We start from the raw sequence: 26,751 nt of genomic DNA on the forward strand, positions 1-26,751 counted from the left end.
GCAATGTTTTGGTTAGTGCAGTGACCTCTTCCTAGGCCAGTAACGTCAAGTTCATCGGTTACATGGTCTAAACGTGGCTCCATCCCATTCAAGTGAATGGGGCTGAGCTGCAATACTAAGCACAGCCATTATTCAATGGATGGTGCTGTGCTTGGTAAACTGTGAGGAGGCCTTCCACAAACAGATGATCGAGGTGTTGGGTGTCGGACTGCAGCCATTCTGAAATTGATGATCTGTCATGGAAAAACCCCTTTATTAGTTAACTTGACAACTATACAGTGGTCTCTCAAGTTACAATATTAATTGGTTCCAGGACGACCATTGTATGTTGAAACCATTGTAACTTGAGTAATTGGTTCCAAAGCCCCAAAATGTCATCCAAGATAAGAGAAAATGAAGATTTAAGAAAAATAAGCTGATAACTAAGGCTACTTTCACACTTGCGCTCTCCCTTTCCGCTATTGAGATCCGTCATAAGATCTCAATAGCGGGGGGGGGAAACGCTTCAGTTTTGTCTCCATTCATTGTCAATGAGGACAAAACTGATTGCACCAGAATGCATTCTGTTCCGTTTGGTTGCGTCCCCATAGCGGACAGAATAATGTGGTGCGGAGCAATCCGTCCTGACGCACAATGTAAGTCAATGGGGACGGATCAGTTTTCTCTGACACAAAAAACGGATCCGCGACCATTGACTTTGAATGGAGTTCATGACTGATCCATCTTGGCTATTTTAATGATAATACAACTGGATCCGTTCATAACGGATGCAGACGGTTATATTATCATGACAGAAGCATTTTTTTTTTTTATCAGATCATTTTTATTAAAGGTTTTACATACAGCCAATTATTCAGATTAACCGTACATTATATGACAATAGGATATCAATACATTTAAATCAATCATACTTTATCCAAATCAGCACGTCAATAACACTGCATCAAATAAACCTTTATTAAATCTCCCAGTCCCCCCCAACTCCCTCCCCACCTCCCCCTCTCCGTGTGGTCATCTCCCTCGATATGGACAAAAATGCTCCAATTCCCTTACATCTTAACTTCCAAATCCTCTTAGGACCATTCCATTCCAAATATGCATCAATCTCTGAGACTTCCCCCCAGGTCCAGCCAGCCACACCTGTCGTTGCTTCTTAAATTTCTGTACAGTGCCTCTTTTAATATAGATGCCACTCTCCATGGATATCATATGATTGACCATATTTAACAGAAGCATTTTTTGCTGATCCATGACAGATCCAGCAAAAACGCTGGTGTGAAAGTAGCCTAAGGGCTCTTTCACACCTGCGTTATTGTCTTCCGGAATAGAGTTCCGTCGTCGGGGCTCTATGCCGGAAGAATCCTGATCAGGATTATCCTAATGCATTCTGAATGGGGAGAAATCCGTTCAGGATGCATCAGGATGTCTTCAGTTCCGGAACGGAACGTTTTTTGGCCGGAGAAAATACCGCAGCATGCTGCGCTTTTTGCTCCGGCCAAAAATCAGGAACACTTGCCGCAAGGCCGGATCCGGAATTAATGCCCATTGGAAGGCATTGACCCGGATCCGGCCTTAAGCTAAACGTCGTTTCGGCGCATTGCCGGAGCCGACATTTAGCTTTTTCTGAATGGTTACCATGGCTGCCGGGACGCTAAAGTCCTGGCAGCCATGGTAAAGTGCAGTGGGGAGCGGGGGAGCAGTATACTTACCGTCCGTGCGGCTCCCCGGGCGCTCCAGAGTGACGTCAGGGCGCCCCAAGCGCATGGATCACGTGATCGCATGGATCACGTCATCCATGCGCATGGGGCGCTCTGACGTCATTCTGGAGCGCCCCGGGAGCTGCACGGACTGTAAGTATACTGCTCCCCCGCTCCCCGCTCCTACTATGGCAACCAGGACTTTAATAGCGTCCTGGGTGCCATAGTAACACTGAAAGCATTTGGAAGACGGTTCCGTCTTCAAATGCTTTCAGTTCACTTGCGTTTTTCCGGATCCGGCGGGCACCTCCGGCAAGTGGAGTGCACGCCGGATCCGGACAACGCAAGTGTGAAAGAGGCCTTAAACAGATAAAACAAGTCCTTACATATAACAGTCAGGAATAGCTGCTAACCAGCTATTTTACCAGAGAAGTGACCTCGATTGGTTGGATCCTGAGGGATCACTGTAAATTATATTTCTCTCCAATGGCTTATAGGTAATGTTTTAGCCTGGAGGTAATATATAAAAATGTTAGCAGCCTATGTACCACAAATAGCTATTGCAAACTTACAGCATATTAGCCTTGTCAACTTACCGACAAATTCAGGTGTTCCAAATATATTTTTGAACTCATTCCCAGCTTGTATTTTGTGGGCAATTCCAAAATCAATGAGTTTTATTCGAGGGTTTGGGCTACTTTGATCCAGCAACATGATATTTTCTGGCTGCAGAGTCAACAGAAATGGAAAATGAATCAAGTACAATTAAAGCAGTTGTCTGAGATAAGTTTAAAAAAAAACACAATCACATCACACGAATGGCATCCAATGAATCCCACTGACTTGCAACGGAAGTCCAATAAAAAAAAATTCTGGCAAATATGACAATATCCAAAGTTGAAGTAAACTCATCTCCAGCACTACCTTTTATGTAGTTCATAAGCAAGAGAATAATGTTAATAGTAAATGATTACAAGACAGTGAGGCAATGTTTCCATAGACCTAGACTGCAAATAATCATACATTGCCAGATGGATGCATAACAATACTGAAACAAGCAGTTCAAACAACAGAGATCTGAAAGAAGTTCTTAAAAGTTTAGGCTACTTTCACACTTGCGTTTTTGCCTGATCTGGCAGGGATCATCAAAAATGCCTATGTTACTGATAATATAACCATCTGCATCCGTTATGAACGGATCCGGTTGTATTATCTTTAACATAGCAATGACGAATCAGTCAAGAATTCCATTGAAAGTCAATGGGGGACGGATCCGATCCCATTGACTTGCATTGTGGGTCATGCTGGATCCGTTTTGCTCCGCATCCCAGCCCATGCTCTCCGGTATGGGAGCGCAACCAAACGGAACGGAATGCATTTTGAAGCATTCTGTTCAGTCCAGTTTTGTCCCTATTGACAATGAATGGGGACAAAATGGAAGCATTTTTCTCCGGCAGTTTTATTTTTCCATCAGCGCTATATTGCCGACCAGCTTGAAGTCAAGGGGGCAGCGGTCTCCTTGCTTCAAGTCAAGGTAACCACACCCCCTAACCATCCCCACTTGCCTGAGAGTGACAGCCTGCAGTACGGCCGCGATTCCCCGTCTCGCTCATGTGCATTGCGCCGCTAAAACCGGCAGCAGAAGATTGGATCATACAGTACTACAGAGGGCACTGAGCATGCGCGAAACTTGGGGAATTGCGGCTACAATGCAGGCTAGAGGGGACGGTTAGGGGGCGTGGTTACCTTGACTTGAAGCAAGAAGGCCACTGCCCCCTTGACTTCGAGCTGGCCGACACTATAGCGCTGATGGAGAATAAAACTGCATTTTTTTTTTAACTTATGCAGCATCGGACAACAGGATAAAGCATATGATTATTAACAGGCTGTGGGCTACTATGAGGTACTGCTGGCGGGTGTAGATGTATTTTTGAAGTGACATGTTCCCTTTAAGCAAAATGTATTTAGAAACCAGGAATGTGTTAAACTAAAGCCTGTATTACACTGCCCCGTCAGATAATCGCAAACTGAGCTTTGATGCCTATTGCAAAAAATGCTCAATCATCGGGCAATCCAAATCTTTTGACATAAAAATTATAGTTTGTGGGCAGCAGATTGTGGTGTTTAATAATGATCTGCTACTGGCAAACCACTATACAGCATGGGGACGAGCGATGGCATAGTGATCGCTCCTCCCCATGCTGCGATTGCCAGGAAGGAAAACCACTTCAAAACTTGGAACCGAACTTGACTTCGGTTCCGAGTGGTACCTTGGAACTGAAGCAGTTCGATTCCAATGTTTTTCACTGTAACAATCAATTACCAAAGTTATTCAATGAAGTTGCGTGCGACTTCGTGAATAACGGACTTCGCCTCATCGGAGGCAGTACATCCTAATGCTGTACGGAGAAGGCTCTCCATACACCATGATGACAAATTTTTTAGCAAAGCAACTACGAATGTAGCATCCAAAGTCCCTTTGCTCATCTCTAGTACCAATCAAAACATCAACTCAGTCTGAAAAAACCAAAGCCTTTCACGGCTCAGTTCATGGAAAAATACAATAAAAAAAACAGTTACAGCTCTCAGAACATGGTGAGACAAAAACTAATTATTTTTGTGAAAAAGTAGTAGTATCACTCTAATTGTACTGACCTACAGAATAAAGTAAACCTGTCATTTTTCATGTTCCACGGTAAACAACCTAAAATTTAGAAGGCAAAATACAATAGTGGACATGTTTTTTTTGCCATTTATCTTAGACTTAATAAGTTTATGAAGTACCCCAAAACTGAATGACTGAAAATACAGCATATCCTACAAAAAGATAACCCTCCTTACAGCTACATTGTTAAAAAAAAGTTATATCATGCGGCAATCAAAACAGAAATGCTTGGTCCTTAGTCATTAAATGATTGCATTTTACTCATTTTTGGCTAAAAATCATATTTTTAATTGCCATTTATTAAAAATATTGAGCCATTCTGTCAAAAAAGCGTTAACTGTTTTTCTAGTTGTGTGACTGGTACTTTCACTTACTTTGTGCCTGTCACCTAATAAACCTTATCTGTAAACTACTAAGAGGCCATTAACACTTATTTAAGCCACATTCTTATCAGTAAAATAAAATCTGAGTCAAATAGGTTTTGGAACCGCGCTGCAGGAAAATACGTATTCCGGTCCCAAATGGATGATGTACGGGTGTCAGCCCTTCTCCTCGACAATCAGAGGGTACGGTCCTCCCAGACCCCCTCCTCTACAAGATTTAAGGAGATAGGCAAGATAGTGAAGCACCCCTGAGAATGTTATATTAAAAGGTTTTATTCTACTTACAACAGGTCAGTAGACAAAAGGCATAAAATTACAAGATGATCGTCACGTTTCTGCCCGACCCGGGTTTCGCTACCTCGCTTCTTCAAGGGCGATGACTGAGCATGCTCTCACACGAGCCTTTTAAATAGCCCAGCTGTCTCATTATTCAAGCGGGTGTGGTTCCGATCCCAAAATAACAGTTTTAGAAATTCCATTCATACGTTCATAAATACAATCACTTTTAAAATGTAAACATAAGATACATAAAATACACATACAATACACATTGATGTACATAGTCATTGCCAATTTATAAGTAAAACCCTTTCGAGTTGCCGCACATATCCAAAATCAATATATTCATTAGTAAATTCAGCCCCTTTCTCTGTATCCTCTCCCACAAGATCTTCTCATGTCCTAACATTTTCCACTCATTCTAATATAATGGTCCTATTACTCTATGCATGTTATCCACTCTTGCAACATTATACAGTTGCAAGAGTGGATAACATGCATAGAGTAATAGGACCATTATATTAGAATGAGTGGAAAATGTTAGGACATGAGAAGATCTTGTGGGAGAGGATACAGAGAAAGGGGCTGAATTTACTAATGAATATATTGATTTTGGATATGTGCGGCAACTCGAAAGGGTTTTACTTATAAATTGGCAATGACTATGTACATCAATGTGTATTGTATGTGTATTTTATGTATCTTATGTTTACATTTTAAAAGTGATTGTATTTATGAACGTATGAATGGAATTTCTAAAACTGTTATTTTGGGATCGGAACCACACCCGCTTGAATAATGAGACAGCTGGGCTATTTAAAAGGCTCGTGTGAGAGCATGCTCAGTCATCGCCCTTGAAGAAGCGAGGTAGCGAAACCCGGGTCGGGCAGAAACGTGACGATCATCTTGTAATTTTATGCCTTTTGTCTACTGACCTGTTGTAAGTAGAATAAAACCTTTTAATATAACATTCTCAGGGGTGCTTCACTATCTTGCCTATCTCCTTAAATCTTGTAGAGGAGGGGGTCTGGGAGGACCGTACCCTCTGATTGTCGAGGAGAAGGGCTGACACCCGTACATCATCCATTTGGGACCGGAATACGTATTTTCCTGCAGCGCGGTTCCAAAACCTATTTGACTTTGATTTTACCTGTGTGAAACCTACCGCACTACTCCGGGACCAGCAGCAGCGCTAATAGTGTCCGTGTTGGGACACAGGACTGACCTTCTGTTTTATCTGTAAAATAAAATCTGAGCTAGGCCTCCTGCACACGACCGTATGGCTTTTTCAGTGTTTTGCGGTCCGTTTTTCACGGATCCGTTGTTCCGTTTTTTGTTTCTGTTTCATTTTTCCGTATGGCATATACAGTATACAGTAATTACATAGATAAAATTGGGCTGGGCATAACATTTTCAATAGATGGTTCCGCAAAAAACAGAACGGAAACGGAAGACATACGGATGCATTTCCGTATGTGTTCCGTTTTTTTGCGGACCCATTGACTTGAATGCAGCCACGGAACGTGATTTGCGGGCAATAATAGGACATGTTCTATCTTTAAATGGAATGGAAAAACGGAAACGGAATGCATACAGTGTACATTCCGTATTTTTTTTTGCGGAACCACTGAAATTAATGGTTCCGTATACGGACCGCAAAAAAAGGCCAGTAAACGGGGGGGAAAAAACGGTCATGTGCAGGAGGCCCTACAGTGAGTGTTTATAATGTCAGAGCAGAGATAAGGAGCCCGTCTCAAATGATGGAAAAGACAGAAAATCCACAGGCTGCTACTACAGTATATCAGCTATGTACACAAAAGGATTCCATATTTTTACTAATGACCAATTGAAAAAATGATGTTTATCTCAAAATAATAAAAGAAAATGCCCCCCCAAAGGTGTACATAGCCTTTGAGTTAAAGGTCCTTTACAGTTAGATAATAAACAATTCCAGAAATCTTTATGCTTTAACTCCTCGAGGACTGGGCCTTTTGTGTACAGAGCTATGGGTCTTTGTGTACAAGACCCATAACTTTATACATTTTCCATTCACATAGCTGTGTGAATGTTTATTTTTTGCAGAACAAGTTGAATCTTTTAATGGCACCATTTTACCATATCTTGAATTGATATGGCATTCACTATATGCTAAAAATGACAGGATCATCTTATTCTGTGGGTATGATTATGGCAATACCAAATTTACATAGTTTTTATTATGTTTTACATTTTTAATTACTAAAAATCTTTGAAGAAATAAAAATCTGTTTTGCTTCGCCATATTCTGCCACCGATAACTTTTTATGTTTTCTTCTAGAGCTGTGTGTGAGGGGCAAAAGGGACATGACTTTTTGATCACTTTTTATTCAATTTGTTTGGGGTGGCAATTTCTTTATTGTTAATTTGTATATGTAATATTGGGAAAGGGGTGATTTTTTATATTTTAAAACAAGTAAAAAGACTTTTACTGTAATTTTTAGTCCCCTTAGGGGATTTAAACTGCCTATTAATCATTGCCGCAGGCAGGTCTTATTAGGCAGTTTGCTATGGTAGGTCTGCAAGCCTTCACAAGGTGCCAGGCTGCTATAACAACTAATCAGAACCAAAAATTTTACTGCAGGGGGGTTTGATAGGAGGACGAAGGGAGCCCTCTCCCTCTGTCTAACCTCTCTGATGTTATAGTATATTGACCAAGGCATCTAAGGATGACCTTAAATGGAGTCAGCTCTGATTACAGTCATTGTGGCCAGTTGTTAGCTTTATTACACAGCCAGCACCCAATACATATTTCCACACATTCCCGTCACTCAAATAACATACAATTACATAATTTTGTGCTAAGGGATAAAGTACTGTATATGATACATGCAACACAATCTGACAGCAAGAACGTCTTTGTCACTTACTATCATACAGATAAAGTAGACCCATACTAGTAATAAAGTCTCTAGTTCTACATACTCAAGTGACATGGGTGAATGTAAAGCTCTGTTAAAAGCAGGACATCCGAGGGACCAAATTATGAGCCATTTGGTTCCATCCTAATTTGTCATATCAATTTAACAAATGGATCAGCATAGCTGCCATGGCCATGATGCTGCTGTGAACAGAGCCTTAGGTAGACATTGTCAAAATGACTGGTATGAACCAAGTGCTTCATAGACTGCAATACCTTCAGATCAAAGTGTGCAATACTTTTGTGGTGTAGGTAGTGGACCCCATCTAGAATCTGTTTTAAGAACATGGTGGCTTCTTCCTCGCTCAAGCTCTCTTTCTGTGCCAAGAAATCAAACAATTCTCCCCCAGACACTAGCTCTAGTATAAGCACCACATCTGTGCGATTCTCAAACACATCATGTAGGGTGATGATATTTGGGTGTTGAATCTCTCTCAGGATGTCGACTTCTCTCTCAATCTCCTCCCGGCTGACTCCTCGGCGACTGGATGATAAGCGGCGCTTCTTAATGAACTTGGCAGCGTATTCTAATCCTGTCCTACGTTCCCGGCACTTCCTCACAATTGCAAACTGACCACTGAAATGAAAAGAACAAGTAATTGATACAAAAACATGACAAGGAGTGAAACTTTACTTTTACATTTACTCAAGAAGCTCAGTGAGGCACAGCCACAAGTGGTGGGTCCAGAGGGGATTCCGCAGCAGCACATTTTTCAGAAAGTCTAAATTCTTGCGGAAATGCTGCAGATTTTACTGTCTGCATTGCAAAGGGTGAAGGGTTAAAAAATTTGCACATCAAGTTAGGCCTCATGCACACGGATGTGTCAGGATTTGGGTCTACAAAAAACAGATCCACAAAATGTATGCATACCTTCCATGTGCATTCCGTATTTCTACGCAGCATATTTTCAACATGCAAGACCGCTGTGAAAAATCTGCAGACTCCATACCGAGTGGTCATATGCTAAGGGTTGGGACACTAAGTGCAGCATCTGAATTAGGGTTGTTGCAGGTATCAAAATTTTCGATACCCAATCGATACTTTTTTCCCGGTATCGATACGATACCGGGATTTCCATTTTTTCGATAGTGGGCTGCGCTTCTGCGCAGTCTAGTATCTCTGAACATGAGCGCGCTGCTCTCAGCGCGCTCATGTTCTCTCAGCAGCACAGGGGAGAAGGAAGCTGTCCTCCCTCCCCCCTGTGCTGCTGCTGCCACCAATGAGAAGAGAGGGGCGGAGGAGGGGCGGGCGCACTGCGCCACCAATGATACGACTTTTCCTACACAGAGCGGCACCCAGCGATGTCCCGCTCCGTTCGCCTGCTGTGCCCCATTACGGTCTCCTCTCCTGCTCCACATGCTGATTACTATCGGAGTGATGGGGAGGAAACATCAGCTTTACTAGTGGGCGTTACTTCTTCCTGCGCTGCGATTGGACATCGCTACAGCCAGGGAGAAGGAACGCCCACTAGTGAAGCTGATGTCTCCTCCCCATTACTCGGATAGTAATTAGCATATGGAGCAGGAGAGGAGACAGTAATGGGGCACAGCAGGCGAACGGAGCGGCGCCCAGGAATAATGGTGAGTGCTGGGACATCGCTGAGCGCCGCTCTGTGTAGCCTAATACTTAAAGTCTGGACCCAGGAAAAGTAGACTTTAACACATAATTCAGGAGGCGGGTGCCGGCAGCAGAATCGCATTGCCGGCACCCTGCCCCTGACAGGGAGCTGCGATCAGCGGCAGTTAACCCCTCAGGTGCGGCACCTGAGGGGTTAACTGCCGCTGATCTGCCAGTACCCGCCTCCTGTATTAAGGGGTAATTATCATTGGTGGTGCAGTGTGCCCCCTCCCCCTCAACCCCCCATCCCATTAAAATCATTGGTTGCACAGTGCGCCGGCCCCTCTCAACCCCCCAGTATTAAAATCATTGGTGGCAGTGGCCACAGGGTCCTCTCCCCTCCCCGTCACTGGTGGTGCAGTGGCAGCTTCTGATCGGAGCCCGAGCTGTGTAAGCCTGGGGCTCCGATCGGTTACCATGACAGCCAGGACTGGCTGCCATGGTAACATCCCTGATGCTGTGTGCACAAAGCACAGAGCAGCAGGGACAGTGTGAGGTCTTATTCACCCTAATAGAGCTCTATCAGGGTGAATAGGACAAGGGATGAAAGATCCCAGGTTCTGGCCCCTAAGGGGGGAAATAGTTATTAAATAAAAAGTGTAAAAAAAAAAAAAAAAAAAAAAAAACACACCAAAATATTAAAGGGGTTATCCGAGTTATGGAAAAAAATATAATAATTAGAAAACTCATCAGAACTTACATATGCATTAGTTAAGCTTGATTTCTTAAGAAAGAAACCCATATTTACACATTTTCATGGTTCTGTTATTGCTGTGTTTACATGCTGAAGTACATGCTGAGGGGGCGTATAACAACAATGCCTGAGCTCTCCCTCATAAATATTTGTGGGCGTGAACAATCTGACCTTCCCCTCACCCTGCTCTGCACATCCTAACTTTGCATAACCAGTCACATGATCATCCTGTCAAATTGCAGAAACACAAGCTCTATGTATCTAAGCCCTGTGGCAGCTCTGTGTATCTAAGCCCTGTGGCAGCTCTGTGTATCTAAGTCCTGTGGCAGCTCTGTGAATCTAAGCCCTGTGGCAGCTCTGTGAATCTAAGCCCTGTGGCAGCTCTGTGAATCTAAGCCCTGTGGCAGCTCTGTGAATCTAAGCCCTGTGGCAGCTCTGTGAATCTAAGCCCTGTGGCAGCTCTGTGAATCTAAGCCCTGTGGCAGCTCTGTGAATCTAAGCCCTGTGGCAGCTCTGTGAATCTAAGCCCTGTGGCAGCTCTGTGAATCTAAGCCCTGTGGCAGCTCTGTGAATCTAAGCCCTGTGGCAGCTCTGTGAATCTAAGCCCTGTGGCAGCTCTGTGAATCTAAGCCCTGTGGCAGCTCTGTGTATCTAAGCCCTGTGGCAGCTCTGTGTATCTAAGCCCTGTGTATCTAAGCCCTGTGGTAGCTCTGTGTATCTAATATAGCTTAGATAAATATAGGTATCAGATAGCTTAGATACATAAAAGGTGTCATATATGACACCTATATCTATCTAAGCTATATTACAGCCTTATCTATGTTGACTATACACTATGTAGTCACTGTCCCCCTCCTCCACCACCCATACACACAATGCAGTGTCCCCCTCCTCCACCACCCATACACACAATGCAGTGTCCCCCTCCTCCACCACCCATACACACAATGCAGTGTCCCCCTCCTCCACCACCCATACACACAATGCAGTGTCCCCCTCCTCCACCACCCATACACACAATGCAGTGTCCCCCTCCTCCACCACCCATACACACAATGCAGTGTCCCCCTCCTCCACCACCCATACACACAATGCAGTGTCCCCCTCCTCCACCACCCATACACACAATGCAGTGTCCCCCACCACTCCATACACACAATGCAGTGTCCCCCACCACTCCATACACACAATGCAGTGTCCCCCACCCCTCCATACACACAATGCAGTGTCCCCCTCCTCCACCCCACACACACAATGCAGTGTCCCCCTCCTCCACCCCACACACACACACACAATGCAGTGTCCCCCTCCTCCACCACCCATACACACACAATGCAGTGTCCCCCTCCTCCACCACCCATACACACACAATGCAGTGTCCCCCTCCTCCACCACCCATACACACACAATGCAGTGTCCCCCTCCTCCACCACCCATACACACAATGCAGTGTCCCCCTCCTCCACCACCCATACACACAATGCAGTGTCCCCCTCCTCCACCACCCATACACACAATGCAGTGTCCCCCTCCTCCACCACCCATACACACAATGCAGTGTCCCCCTCCTCCACCACCCATACACACAATGCAGTGTCCCCCTCCTCCACCACCCATACACACAATGCAGTGTCCCCCTCCTCCACCACCCATACACACAATGCAGTGTCCCCCTCCTCCACCACCCATACACACAATGCAGTGTCCCCCTCCTCCACCACCCATACACACAATGCAGTGTCCCCCTCCTCCACCACCCATACACACAATGCAGTGTCCCCCTCCTCCACCCCCCATACACACAATGCAGTGTCCCCCTCCTCCACCACCCATACACACAATGCAGTGTCCCCCTCCTCCACCACCCATACACACAATGCAGTGTCCCCCTCCTCCACCACCCATACACACAATGCAGTGTCCCCCTCCTCCACCACCCATACACACAATGCAGTGTCCCCCTCCTCCACCCCACACACACAATGCAGTGTCCCCCTCCTCCACCCCACACAATGCAGTGTCCCCCTCCTCCACCCCACACACACAATGCAGTGTCCCCCTCCTCCACCCCACACACACAATGCAGTGTCCCCCTCCTCCACCGCACACACACAATGCAGTGTCCCCCACCCCTCCATACACACAATGCAGTGTCCCCCACCCCTCCATACACACAATATACACAATGCAGTGTCCCCCACCTTCCTCTTCCTGGGAAACCTAAGAGCCCAGGCAGAAGCACATGTCTTTACTCTCCGGTGTAAACTGCAGGGAGGGCAGGTCTTTAATCTGATTGGCTGTCCTGACTTGCCTTCTCTTTTGTGTATGGTAATGACAGCCCTGCTGCGCTAGTGTTATGCTAATGAGATCGCAGCAGCCAGATACAGGGAGAGAGGGGGCGGGCACCAAAGGCTCTGACGTCTCGTTTACTGAGCTGGGCCACTCCCTCAAGCAGGGAGAAGCTTGTAAACGAGACGTCAGTGCCAGAGAAGGGTTGATGACATCGGGGGTCACATGACCCAAATCAGCAGTGTGGAAACAGGGCAAAATCAATAAAGTGAGTACATTAGAAATGTATCTTTAATGATGTATAAAAGCAGCCCTAACACATATTTTTTTTAAGTCGGATAACCCCTTTAAGTATGAATCACCCCCTTTTCCCAATTTCACATATAAAATGTATAAATAATAAACATATCACATATCGCCACGTCAGAAAAGTCCAAACTATTAAAAGATTAAAAAAAAAACTATGCGGTGAACGCCGGAACAGAAAAAAATAAATAAAAACTGCGCGATTCGCCATTTTTTAAAGTGCGGAATGCACGTGGCTTTTTTGGTTTATTTTTTTCGCGTGGTATCGAATGGTATTGAGTATCGCAATACTTTTTCATGGTATCGAAACCGAATCAAAAATTTGGTATCGCAACAACTCTAATCTGAATGTGGCCAAAACCCCACCCATACAAGGTGGTCAATGGCTAAACGACTGTGCAGGTAATACCTTAGTTTTACCTGCAAAATTGACCACCACATGTGGATGGAGTTTTTGATGCATGGTGGTGCTGCAACATGTGTTTCTCCGGAATAACTACACCATCCTATACTACCTGAAATGACTACCATATTCTATTGAGTCAGAAGTCGAGGCAATCCGGTGGCTCATTTAGGGCTTCTAATGTATTTCAGGTTATTTTCAGCTATTTGCCCTTCATTGAGAAGAAGAAAGTTTTGATCAAAAGTAAAGAAAGGCCTTTCTGATTTCCTGGCAACAATTGTTAAAGAGGACCTTTCACCGATTATTACACTATGAACTAAGTATACAGACATGTAGAGCAGCGCCCGGGGATCTCACTGCACTTACTATTATCCCCGGGCGCCGCTCCGTTCTCCCGTTATGCCCTCCGGTATCTTTGCTCACTAAGTTATGGTAGGCGGAGTCTGCCCTTGTTCTGCTCTAGCGCTGGCCAATCGCAGCGCAGAGCTCACAGCCTGGGAGGTTATTTTCTCCCAGGCTGTGAGCTCTGCAATGCGATTGGCCAGCGCTACAGAAGAACAAGGGCAGACTCCGCCTACCATAACTTAGGGAACGGAGATACCGGAGGGCATAGCAGGAGAACGGAGCGGCGCCCGGGGATAATAGTAAGTGCAGTGAGATCCCCGGGCGCCACTCTCCATGTCTGTATACTTAGTTCATAGTGTAATAATCGGTGAAAGGTCCTCTTTAATTGTGCAATGAAAGGTTTGGAAAGTTTCTAATACACTTTGGCCCAACTTTACTAATCGTAAAGATTCCGTAAAGTTTAGACTGTCTAGACCTACCCCTGATTTATCAGAGTGGCTCAGGCTGGATGATACATCTGATGCAGGGATAGACACTTTTCTCTGACTCTATACCAAATATTAGTTGACTTACGGTACTTTGAGACCAAATTTTACAAATTGTGGCACAAAAGGGACATCTTAGGTCACGCTCCCTTTTCGAGCAAATCAGAAAAATGTGTTGAAATCAGATTTAGACAGATTTTAGGTGTAAAACGGCTGTAATAGAAAACTGGCTTAGTTGCCTATAGCAAGCATTCAGATTCCACCTTTCATTTTTCAGAGCTCTTTCGAAAATGTAATGATCAATCTAATTATGCCCTACTGATGCAAGGGGACAGCTCAGGTACTCAAAGTTACATATGCTACCTCTCTAACTGCTTACATGCGGAGGTGCCCCTACCGGTCCAGGCTGTTACAGCAGGAGCATGCCTCATGTGAGAGCGGAGCTCCTGTTCTCCGTTGCACAAGAGGGGATGTCTCACTTCACCATTATACATTGCTCGTTTCCATGGTTACAACCCCCCCCCCCTCCCCAGCAATCCAACTGAAAAAAGTGCCAGCCTATGTGAGTTCCCCACAGTCCCTGTGCTTTTTCCTATATTGTACAAGCACGGCCACTGCTGCTGGATTGCAGGGTGGTCGCAACCTCTGGATATGAGCAGTGTATATAACGCTTTCACTTATCCAAGCCATTCTGAGATTGTTTTCTCGTGACAGTGGTAAATTTATTTCACCTTTATTTATAAAATAATCCCAAATTTACCAAAAATTTAGAAAAATTAGCAATTTTCAAAATCTCAATTTCTCGGCTTTTAAAACACAAAGTGATACCTCATAAAATATTTATTACTTAACATTCCCCATTTGCCTACTTTATTTTGGCATCATTTTGTAAATGTCATTTCATTTTTTTTTTAGGAGGTTAGAAGGCTTAGAAATTTAGAAGCAATTCTTAAACTTTATAAGAAAATTTCCAAAACCCACTTTTTAAAGGACCAGTTCAGGTCTGAAGTCACTTTGTGGGGCTTACATAGTGGAAACCCCCATAAATGACCACGTTACTACACCCCTCAAGTTAATAAAAACTAATTTTACAAACTTTGTTAACCCTTTAGGTGTTCCACAAGAATTAAAGGAATATTTATTACCCCGATTCTGCAGTTTACAGAAACACCCCACATGTGGTCGTAAACTGATGTAAGGGCACACAGCAGGGTGCAGAAGGAAAGGAACGCCATGTGGTTTTTGGAAGGCAGATTTTGCTGAACTGGTTTTTAGATGCCATGTCCCATTTGATGCACCCTTACAGTAGAAACTCTGAAAAAGTGACCCCATTTTGGAAACTAGGGGATAAGGCGCCAGTTTTATTGGTACTATTTGGGGTTACGATGATTTTTAATTGCTCTATATTAAATTTTTTGTGAGGCAAGGTAACCAGTTTTTAATTTATTTATTTTTACAGCGTTCACCTGAGGGGTTAGATCATGTGACATTTTTATAGAGAAGATCGTTAGGGACGTGGCAATACCTAATATGTATACTTTTTCTTATTTATTTAAGTTTTACACAATAAAAGCATTTTTAAAACAAACAAAAAAAAAAGATGTTTTAGTATCTCCATAATCTGAGAGCCATAGCTTTTTTATTTTTTGATCGATTGTCTTAGTTAGGATCTAATTTTTTGCAGGATGAGGTGACGGTTTGATTGGTACTATTTTGGGGGGCAATAATAGCATTTTTGAAACAAAAAAATGATGTTTTAATGTCTCCATGTTCTGAGAGCTATATATATTTTTTTTTAAATAGCGATTTTCTTATGTAGGGGCTCATTTTTTTGCGGTTTTATTGGTACCATTTTGTGCGAAATACGCCTTTTTGATCACTTGGATTTGCACTTTTTGTGATGTAAGGTGACAAAAATGGAATTTTTTGACACAGTTTTTATTTTTATTTTATTATAGTGTTCATCGTACGGGGTGGATCATGTGAAATATTTATAGAGCCGATCGTTCCGGACGCGGCAATACCAAATATGTCTATTTTATTTTTTTCTATTTGGGGAAAAAAATTATAATTTTTTTTTTGACATGTGAAACTTTTTTTTTATTTTTTAAACACTTTTTTTTTTTTTTTTTTACACTTTGCGTCTCCCATAAGGTTATACAGGACCTCTGGGGGACATTTACCTTCACCCAGAGAGGCTGTACAGCAGAATACAAAGCTGTACAGCCTCAGTGCAGGGCTGATCGAGGTCTATGAAGACCCGACAGCTCCTGCACTCTCCAGGCCGCGGTGGTCACATGACCACTGGGTATAACGCTTCCTGATCTGTATACACAGCGCTCGTTGAGCGCTGTGTATATAGCGATCTAGAAGGCAGGGACATCTGGGAACTGTCCCTGCATTCTCTCTGGGTTGCCCTGCTGTCACTGACAGTAGGCCCCCTGCTCGGCAGCTGCACGATAACGTGCAGCTGCCATCTCTGAATGGACGTTCCAGAACGTCCATTCAGAGATAAACATCCACCCATAGGACGTTTATAGCCTATGGTCGGATGTGAAGTAGTTAAGGAATGACTTGATAAGAGTCTGTTTCTGGTCCCAGGGATAGGGCAAGCATGGAACACAACCCAATGTTGATGAGATCCACAAATTGTGACAAAGAAATGTCCAAACTCCCTCATTTTTATCTCTATTCAGCAGAAGGCGGAGGTCTCTCTCCCATTCTTGGCCCAGCCTTTTGGGAAGGCGTTCATTACACATGAATACTCTCTCATTCAGCTGACAGATATGAAATATACAGAAAGTATGTTTGACGGACATACAGATGCCAACATGTTTTTATCATGCCGAGCACTTTGATAGCAAATATGACCGGTGTAGGGGTCCCAGAACATGAGATGCTCATTATGTGGCAATGCTGACTGTCGGGGTCGGACGTTTAGACTCCCTATAATGCCCACATTATACCAAATGCGATTATTATAGTTATTAATATGTGTGTTGTTCCAGGAATGAGTTACCGATTATGATATGTTTTATTCAACCTCTGGTATTTAAGCTTAAAAGCTCCCAGACACAAAGCTCCAGATGACCGCATTTGTTTTCAGACCGGCTCGCGGCACAGGCACAGGTAAGGGCTTACCTGTGCCTCGCCGGACTTGTGAAAAAAGATGGCAGCCGCATATGTTCGCGGGCGAACAATGCGAACTAGCTATCACTGATTGGGATATCTTGTGCTGAGGAAGGATACAATGTTCACTGAATCCAGAATCAGTCCTAGCAATACACAACCTTGGAAAGGGGTCAGTTTTGACTTTCCCCAGTTTATCTGCCATCCTAGTTTTGTCAAAATTTCTAATACTTCTAGAAGATGAGAGGTTAAAAGGTTTTTGGAATCTGCCACCACTAGAAGATCGTCCAAATAAGGAATAACCAGAATGTCTCTTTCCCTTATGTGGGCGATAACCTCTGCCATCAACTTTGTAAAGAGTCTGCGGGCCTGAGATATTCCAAACGGAAGTGCTCTGTATTGCAAATGATGAACTTGGCTTTCCATGAAAACTGCCACTCTGAGATATTTTTGGAAATCTGCATGAATTGGGATGTGATAAAAAGGCATCTTTTATGTCTATGGTGGCCATAACACAGTCTTTGAATAGATGTTTTATTGCAGACTGTACAGATTCCATTCCGATTTTTTTGTATTTTAGGAATTGATTTAAGTCTCTCAGGTTTATAATCATTCTGAATGATCCATCTGGCTTGGGTACAAGGAAAAGGGACGAATAAAACCCCCTCCCCTTCTCCAGAAAAGGAACAAGAACCTTTTTCTTTAGAAGGGAAAAAATGTCTTGTTTTAGTGCTAGGTTTCTTGTAGAATTTTGAATAAGATTTGTAATTTTTTTATCTTTCCGGTGGGGGGGGGGGGAGAGACCAACTCTAGACGGAACCCATCTTTATAATACCAATAATCCACGGGCTTGACGAGATTTTTTTCCCAAGCCCGAGAAAAGAGAGAAAGTCTTCCCCCCACAGGACAGAAACAGTCATTGTTGACCAGCCTTGGGCCCTGAAGTGGACTAAGGATTAAAGAGGAATCCTTTATCCTTCCTACTTCTGTTTTCTTGTCGAAAATTCAGTCTTTTGTCTCTATTGAAGTTTTTTTTTGTTTCTGCGAAAAAACTCTTTTGGGAGGTCTGGAGACAGGAAACCCCTTTTTGTTATCAGAGGCCTTCTCTAAAAGGTCATCCAAAACCGGTCCAAAGAGGTAATCTCCCTGGCACGGAATAGAGCAAAGTTTATTCTTTATACCCGTGTCACCAGACCAACCCTTAAGCCAAATAGCTCTTCTTGCAGAATTAGACAGAGCTGCTGACCACGCATTTAGGCCTCTTTCACACTACAGTTTTTTCTTTCCGTTTTGCGGGCCGTTTTTTGCGTTCCGTATACGATCCATATACGGAACCATTAATTTCAATGGTTCCGCAAAAAAAACGGAATGTGTTCCGTATGCATTCCGTTTCCGTATTTCCGTTCCGTTGAAAGATAGAACATGTCCTATATTTGGCCGCAAATCACGTTCCGTGGCTCCATTCAAGTCAATGGGTCCGCAAAAAAAAGGAACATATACGGAAATGCATCCGTATGTCTTCCGTATCCGTTCCGTTTTTTTCTGAACCATCTATTGAAAATGTTATGGCCAGCCCAATTTTTTCTATGTAATTACTGTATACTGTATATGCCATACGGAAAAACGGAACGGAAACGGAAACACAACGGAAACAAAAAAACGGAACAACGGATCCGTGAAAAACGGAACGCAAAACACTGAAATCGACATACTGTAGTGTGAAAGAGGCCTTAATTTTAATGCATCCGCAGAAGCATATGAGATGAAGTCCACTGCTTTAAGGATGGTAGGAAACACTGCTAGTAATTGGTCTCTGGAGGTTTTATTCTGGATATGGGACTCCAGTTCTTGTAACCATAACTTTAACGACCTGGCAGTAGAGTTAGTGGCAATATTCGGTTTAAATGCCTGGGTAGAGGCTTCCCATGCTTTTTTAAAGGTAAACTTCTGCTCGTCTATCCATAGGATCCTTTAAAGTACTGAGATCCTCAAATGGCAAAGCAGATTTTGTAGACATCTTGGCGATTGGGGCGTCCAATTTAGGAGGCCTATCCCAGCAGGAGGAATCAGCCTCATCAAAAGGGTATTTTCTTTTAACATTTTTGGGAATAAAAACTAATCCTCAGGGGAAAATAAGGCCTCTTTCACAAGGGCGTCCCGGATTTGCTCCAGATGTGTCGCGTGTGCATAGCAGGAAACCCGCGCGAGTGCGCACGCAATTTCAGTCAGTTTTGACTGTGATTGCGTTGTTCAGTTTTTATTGCGCGGGTGCAATGCGTTTTGCATGCGCGTGAAAAAAAAAACTAAATGTTGTACCCAGACCCGAACCTCTTCACTGAAGTTTGGGTTAGGTGTTCTGTAGATTTTATTATTTTCCCTTATAACATGGTTATAAGAGAAAATAATAGCATTCTTAAAAGGGAACCTGTCACCAGGATTTTGTGCATAGAGCTGGGGACATGGGCTGCTAGATGGCCGCTAGCACATCTGCAATACCCAGTCCCCATAGCTCTGTATGCTTTTATTGTGTTAAAAAACAGTTTTGATCAATATGCAAATGACCTGATATGAGTCCTGTATCCGGAGACGAGTCAAGCGGAAAGGAGCCCAGCACCGCCCCGCGTCCTCCGAATCTCCTCCTTGCTGGTGGACGTCAAAGAGCTGGAGCGCCGAAATCTCGCGATGCGCGAGCTAGCGCATGCGTAGTATGTTCCCTGTGCTGATGCCAGTACAGGGAATGAACATGATGCCGACACTGCGCATGCGCTAGCTCATCGCGAGATTTCGGCGCTCCAGCTCTGTGACGTCAGCCAGCAAGGAGGAGATTCGGAGGACGCGGGGCGGTGCTGGGCTCCTTTCCGCTTGACTCATCTCCGGACACAGGACTCATATCAGGTCATTTGCATATGGATCAAAACTGTTTTTTAACACAATAAAAGCGCAGAGAGCTATGGGGACTGGATATTGCGGATGTGCTAGCGGCCATCTAGCAACCCATGTCCCCAGCTCTATGCACAAAATCCTGGTGACAGGTTCTCTTTAATACAAAATGCTTACTAAAATGTCGATTGAGGGGTTAAAAAAATAAAATAAAATAATAATAATTAACTCACCTTATCCACTTGATCGAGCAGCCGGCATTGTCTTCTTTCCGGACCTGCAAAAGAATCTGATGACATAATCGCGCTCACCAGACATCAGCGCAGGTCCTTTTGTAGGTCCTGAAAGAAGAAGAAAGAAGACGATGCCGGCTGCGCATTTTTTAACCCTCTCAAGCAACATTTTAGTAAGCATTCTGTATTAAGAATGCTATTTTCCTTTATAACCATGTTCTAAGGGAAAATAATACAGTAAATTGACTTATCAATTTACTAACATCATCTCCTAGCAACCATGCGTGAAAAACGCATTGCATCCGCACTTGCTTGAGGATGCTATGCGATTTTCACTCAGCCCCATTCATTTCTATGGGGCCTACGTTGCGTGAAAAATGTAGAATATAGAACATGCTGCGATTTTCACGTTACGCACAAGTGATGCGTGAAGATCACCGCTCATCTGCACAGCCCCATTGAATTGAATGGGTCCGGATTCACCTGCGATCACCTCACGCATTGAACCCGCATGGATTTCTCGTCAGTGTGAAAGGGGTCTACCCGTGGTTTCTTCCTCCGAAAATGAGTTTGAAACTTCTAGAATTTCTCCTTGCTCATTCTCGTCTGAAGAATCCGAATCAGATACCATGCTAGAGTGACCCTGTTTGCCCAAGGCTGAGGAAGGGAGGCACTTCTTAAACATTTTCATTGAATCAGAAACTTCAGATTTGACAATATCCTTAATGCTCTGAAGCAGAGATGGGGATTCCTCTTCTACCACATTGTTCAGACAATGCGGACATAATAACTTAGACCAGGAAGGGGCAAGTTTTTTTTTCTTTCCCTCTGGTCTTTGTGGTAGCTTTCCTAGGGCCCTGTTTGATATTCTAAAAATAAAATAAGAGAACAAGCCCCTATTAGAACCTGACAGAGGAAAATAAAAGTTGGGCATTGACCCCCTTACCCCACCAGGAGTACCGGTCTGGCGTCATGACCCTCCTGGACATCAGCGCGCTGACTACTCTCATCCTCCATGATAGTAGATAGGGATAGAGCGTCTTCCATAAGGGATCCACCGATGCTTGTAGGCTGGCTGGGCTCCTTCTGAAGGGTTTTAAATACCCTAGGTCGGGTCCCTGCCGGTGCTCCCATGCGGCCTCAGTAGGAGATGTCCCTCCCATACTTCTGGAACACTCTTTCCACGTGCGTTCCAAATACTGGAAGTTGCGCCGTGCAACTTCCGGTTCGCGCGCAGAGCACGCAGGACAAACTCTAAACCCGCCCCCCGCCTCTGTAAGGGGGGCAGGCACAGAAAGGCCCTGGACCTCCTGAACACCACCAGGAGGATCCGGCGTGTCAGCATCACCTCGCAGTTATTCTGGGACTGCCCAGGAACACCGGCCCGATGAAGCATCCAGGACCCAGAAGAAAAGGCCTCAGACTTGGCTGACGGCTCCTAGTGGAGACTTACGCCGCACCAGGTAACCCCTATCAAGATGTGTCTCAGGGGCTCCTGCAGCCTAACTCTAGCTCTGCACAAAGAAAACGTCCTATCCATAGGACAGGAAACAGAAACTGGTGGTATAGGGGCAGAGCCCCTCCTTAAGGGCTCTCCACGAAAGTTCCTGTTTCCTGTCCTGGATGGAGGCGGTCTCTCAAGGGTGCTGTCATGGGCGTAAGGGAAAATGATTTTTTCTTTTCTTTTCATCACCATATTCTGACCCCCATAACTTTTTTTAGAGTTACTTCTATGGAGCTGTGTGGGGACTCATTTTTTGCAGGGCATTCTGTAGTTTTTATTGATAATATTTTGGAGTGTGTATGACCGTTTTATCACTTTATTCAATTTTTGGGGAGGTGAAGCAACAAAAAAAAAAAAAAAAAAAAAAACCCGGTGAATTGGCAATTTTTTTGTTCCGGTACGGCATTCACCGTATGGGATAAATACATTTATATTTCAATAGAAAATACATTTTAGGATGCAATGATGCCTATAATCTTTGTTTTTTATTCTTTATATAAATTTGTTTTTTGTTTTCTTCGGCTACTTTCACACCTGTGCTTTCCCTTTCCGCTATTGAGATCCATCATAGGGTCTTAATACCAGAGGAAAACTCTTCAGTTGAAGGGAATGGAGTGCACCAGAATTCATTCTGTTCCGTTTTATTGCGCTCCCAGTGTTTTTTACTGCGTCCTGGGACCAATGTAAGTGAATGGTGACAGATCCGTTGTCTCTGACACAAAAGAAAACGGATCTGTCCCCATTGACTTACAATGGTTTTAGAGACGGATCCGTCATGGCTATTTTAGAGATAATACAACCAGATCCGTTCATAACGGATGCAGACGGTTTTAATATCATTACAGCATTTTTTGCTGATCCAATACGGATCCAGCAGTAATGCTGGTGTGAAAGTAGCCTTACTTTTTATAAAGTTGACTTTTTTTTTAACTTGATCGCTTCTCCCACAGACTGCAATGATTTAACAATGCATTGCTGCAGCCATTAGCTGGCCTCAACAGTGATGTGTCCCCAAGCAGCATGTGACCTAACAAAGATGTGCCAATTGAGGACACATGACTGGGGAGGCCGGTGAATGGCAACCGTGGCACATGTGTACAGGCCGGGGACCAGAAGCATAGATAAATGTAGCCTTTGCAGTAGAATAGAGCTGCATGGCACGTGAGTGGACTTCCTATTTTAGGTGGACCACATTCAAGGGCCTAATAATAATTAAAAAAAACATTTAAAAAAAACTAAAAACGGTAAAGCTGGAATACATCATTTACATAGATTAACACTTTAAGCAACTAGGAACCTTAATACCCCTTTACACTGCTCCATTGAGCAGACGATCGCCGGGAAGGAATCATTACTTCCTGACAATCGCCTGCTCGGCTATTACATGCAGCGATCTCCTTCACAGTATGGGGAGGAGTGATCTCTAATGCCATCGCTCGTCCCCCATATAGAATCATTGTTTCGGAGTAGCAGAAGCTGTTTAGACGGCACGATCTGCTGCCAGCAAATGATGATTTAGGTGACCGTGCCAACGATCTATTGCGTTTCGCTAATTCATCGGCGGCACCTATAAACAGACTGATTATCGGTAACAAGTGTTCGTACAAACGCTTGTTAGCGATAATATTCCCGGGTATTGGGCAGTGTGAAAGGCCTTTAGGTCTTTAGTTCCCAATAACCAGCCTGATCCTCAGCCCATGTACATACATGTTAGGTGTCTCCAGATTGGCACCCAACAGCCCGATTCTTGTCTCCCATGAAGCTGCCATTGGGAGACAGTGGGGAGACCCCTGGTTTGCCGATCGCTCCGAGATGGGAGGACACAGCTAAAGTGTAAGGCCAGTCAATATGTGCTCGAGTGACACTCTGGGATGTGTGTATACATGAACATCAACCTCTATGTATGTGAAGAGCGTCAAATATCAGTCGTTGCCTACAGTAGAACATCCCTTTAACAACACTAACTGAGGCACTTGTCACTCTACTGTGACATGGGTACTAAGTGCCATGGTGTATGGGGCAGGTAGGACTGAGTACTAGGGGGGAATCACAGGTCTCAGTCTACCTATACAACCAAGGTATGGACCTCACCTTCCCAGCTCCTCTCCCATCTCATAGAAGTCCTCCACATTCTGCTGCCGGAACCCGCTCATGATGCCCAGTGTCGCTCCGGCCGGTTACCGCTGTCGCTCGGGGAGCCGGGCTCCTTTGTCGCTCCCAGCCGATATTTCCGGACTCGTAATGCTTGGGATGCCAGGGGAATGACGTCTTGCGCTGGGCTAATAAGCCCCGCCTCCTCCCGCGTTTGCGTTCAGGTGATTGGTAGCTCGGAAAGTCAACCCTGCGTCTCTGCATAGTTCAGACGAACTGTAAGCCTTTTCCCTTGTCCTGTTCCATTGCAGAGAGTGACGTCACTCTTGGCGGCTGCACGCCCTGCACATGAGCAGGAGGGCCTTAGTCATAATTTGAGCTTCCAAAGACATGAATGATAAGTTACATGGCTGTGCTTAGATTCTGACTAGACTGTATGGACTGCTCGAGCCAACTATAGAGTTAGTTCATACTCTTGGTTTTATTTTCCTTATACAGTCCTGAGTCCAGTAGGGGAGAGGACGGGGTCAGGGGCGGATTGGCCATAGACCTTACAGGGGAATTTCCCAGGGGGCCACCTGAGCCTTCGTCATGGCCGGCCAGTGGAAGTTTTTGGGGGAGTAGTTTGTGATGGACTATGGTATTTGGTCCTTTTAAGTTTCCAGTCCGCCCCTGGACAGAGTGGTGGTTGTGAGGATGGTGGTGGTCCTTCTCATGTAGGGTTGCCACTAGGGAAGAGCGAACGTTCGTTTTCAAGTTTGGAGTACAAGGTTCGGGTTATCTAAGAATTCCATTATGGATTCTGCTACGATGGACCATAAGTTATTGTCTGTGCTAGCAGAATCCTTAACGTAATTCTTAGATAACCCGAACCTTGTACGCCAAACTTGAAAACAAGTTCGTTCAACCCTAGTTGCTACCTTTCCCAACAAAAAATACCGTCCAAGTTAAGCCACACCCCAAAGGGGGTGTGGTTGTGGGGACGTGGCTTAACACTGGGCTCCCAATAATATTAATGCCCATGTTAGTGCCACCCAGAATTAATAGTGCCCCCCAGCATTAATAGTGCCCCCATTAGTGTCCCCCAATAATATTAATGCGCCCATTAGAGCCCCCCAGCATTAATAATGTCCCTATTAGTTCCCCCAGTAATATTAATGGCTCCTTAATAATGCGCCCCAGAATTAATGCCCCTATTAGTGCCCCTCATTAAAGGGACTCTGTCACCACTTTCTAACCCCCCCTTTTAAAAGTATTGTTCTCTCCATGGCGCCCTTGTGATTACAAAGGTGTTGTTATAACATAAATTCGCCGTCTCGTTTTGATAAAAATACCTTTTATCTAACCTGTCAATCTTGTGGATAAGGGCTCTTTCACACTTGCGTTCTTGTCTTCCGGCATAGAGTTCCGTCGTCGGGGCTCTATGCCGGAAGAATCCTGATCAGGATTATCCTAATGCATTCTGAATGGAGAGAAATCCGTTCAGGATGCATCAGGATGTCTTCAGTTCCGGAACGGAACGTTTTTTGGCCGGAGAGAATACCGCAGCATGCTGCGCTTTTTGCTCCGGCCAAAAATCCGGAACACTTGCCGCAAGGCCGGATCCGGAATTAATGCCCATTGAAAGGCATTGATCCGGATCCGGCCTTAAGCTTAACGTCGTTTCGGCGCATTGCCGGAGCCGACATTTAGCTTTTTCAGAGTGGTTACCATGGCTGCCGGGACGCTAAAGTCCTGGCAGCCATGGTAAAGTGTAGCGGGGAGCAGCATACTTACCGTCCGTGCGGCTCCCCGGGCGCTCCAGAGTGACGTCAGGGCGCCCCACGCGCATGGATCATGTGATCACATGGACACGTCATCCATGCGCATGGGGCGCTCTGACGTCACTCTGGAGCGCCCCGGGAGCCGCACGGACTGTAAGTATACTGCTCCCCCGCTCCTACTATGGCAACCAGGACTTTAATAGCGTCCTGGGTGCCATAGTAACACTGAACGCATTTGGAAGACGGTTCCGTCTTCAAATGCTTTCAGTACACTTGCGTTTTTCCGGATCCGGCGTGTAATTCCGGCAAGTGGAGTACACGCCGGATCCGGACAACGCAAGTGTGAAAGAGGCCTAAGGTGCCCAGGGCGTTTCTGAAGCTCTGAAGCTGCCGCCCGCCGCCGCGGCCGTTGGTGCCCAGCTCCTCCCCTGATCCTTTCAGCGCCGCCTGAATGTAAAGAAATCTGCCTCCGGCTCCGGCTCTCGCTCAGTGCCCCCTCCTCCTTTTCAAAGATCCCGCGCGTGCGCACAGGCCTGTGCTCGTCTTATGAGGAGGTTGAGCGAAGTGCGCGCATGCGCACTTCGCTCAATGAGGCTGATTCTAAATGTCCGCACGGGCGCATCAGGCACAGGCCTGTGCGCACGCGCAGGATCTTTGAAAAGGAGGAGGAGGCACTGAGCGAGAGACGGAGGCGGATTTCTTTACATTCAGGCGGCGCTGAAAGGATCAGGGGAGGAGCTGGGCACCAACGGCGGCGGGCGGCAGCTTCAGAGCTTCAGAAACGCCCTGGGCACCTTATCCACAAGATTGACAGGTTAGATAAAAGGTATTTTTATCAAAACGAGACGGCGAATTTATGTTATAACAACACCTTTGTAATCACAAGGGCGCCATGGAGAGAACAATACTTTTAAAAGGGGGGGTTAGAAAGTGGTGATAGAGTCCCTTTAAGAGTAATGCCCCCAGTAACAATAGTGCCCCCCAGTAATAGTAATGCCCTCATCAGTGTCACCCAGTAAGAATTATGCCCC

The 26,751-nt window shown here is 44.9% G+C and overlaps 1 protein-coding gene across 1 annotated transcript in view; it reads right to left on the reverse strand.

Annotated features, from left to right (window-relative positions):
* The window catches only part of DAPK3 (death associated protein kinase 3), a 34,229-nt gene extending 10,091 nt beyond the window's left edge, over positions 1–24,138 (reverse strand). Inside the window, exons 1-3 of the mRNA XM_040417701.1 lie at positions 23,958–24,138; positions 8,197–8,557; positions 2,294–2,423 (exon numbers count right to left, since the gene is read on the reverse strand). Coding sequence (XP_040273635.1) covers positions 2,294–2,423; positions 8,197–8,557; positions 23,958–24,019 — 553 coding nt within the window. The 5' untranslated portion in view covers positions 24,020–24,138. The remainder of the gene's footprint in view (positions 1–2,293; positions 2,424–8,196; positions 8,558–23,957) is intronic.
* Positions 24,139–26,751: the final 2,613 nt, after the last annotated feature.

Source organism: Bufo bufo, chromosome 2 (assembly GCF_905171765.1).
Source record: "Bufo bufo chromosome 2, aBufBuf1.1, whole genome shotgun sequence".
NCBI lineage: Eukaryota > Metazoa > Chordata > Amphibia > Anura > Bufonidae > Bufo > Bufo bufo.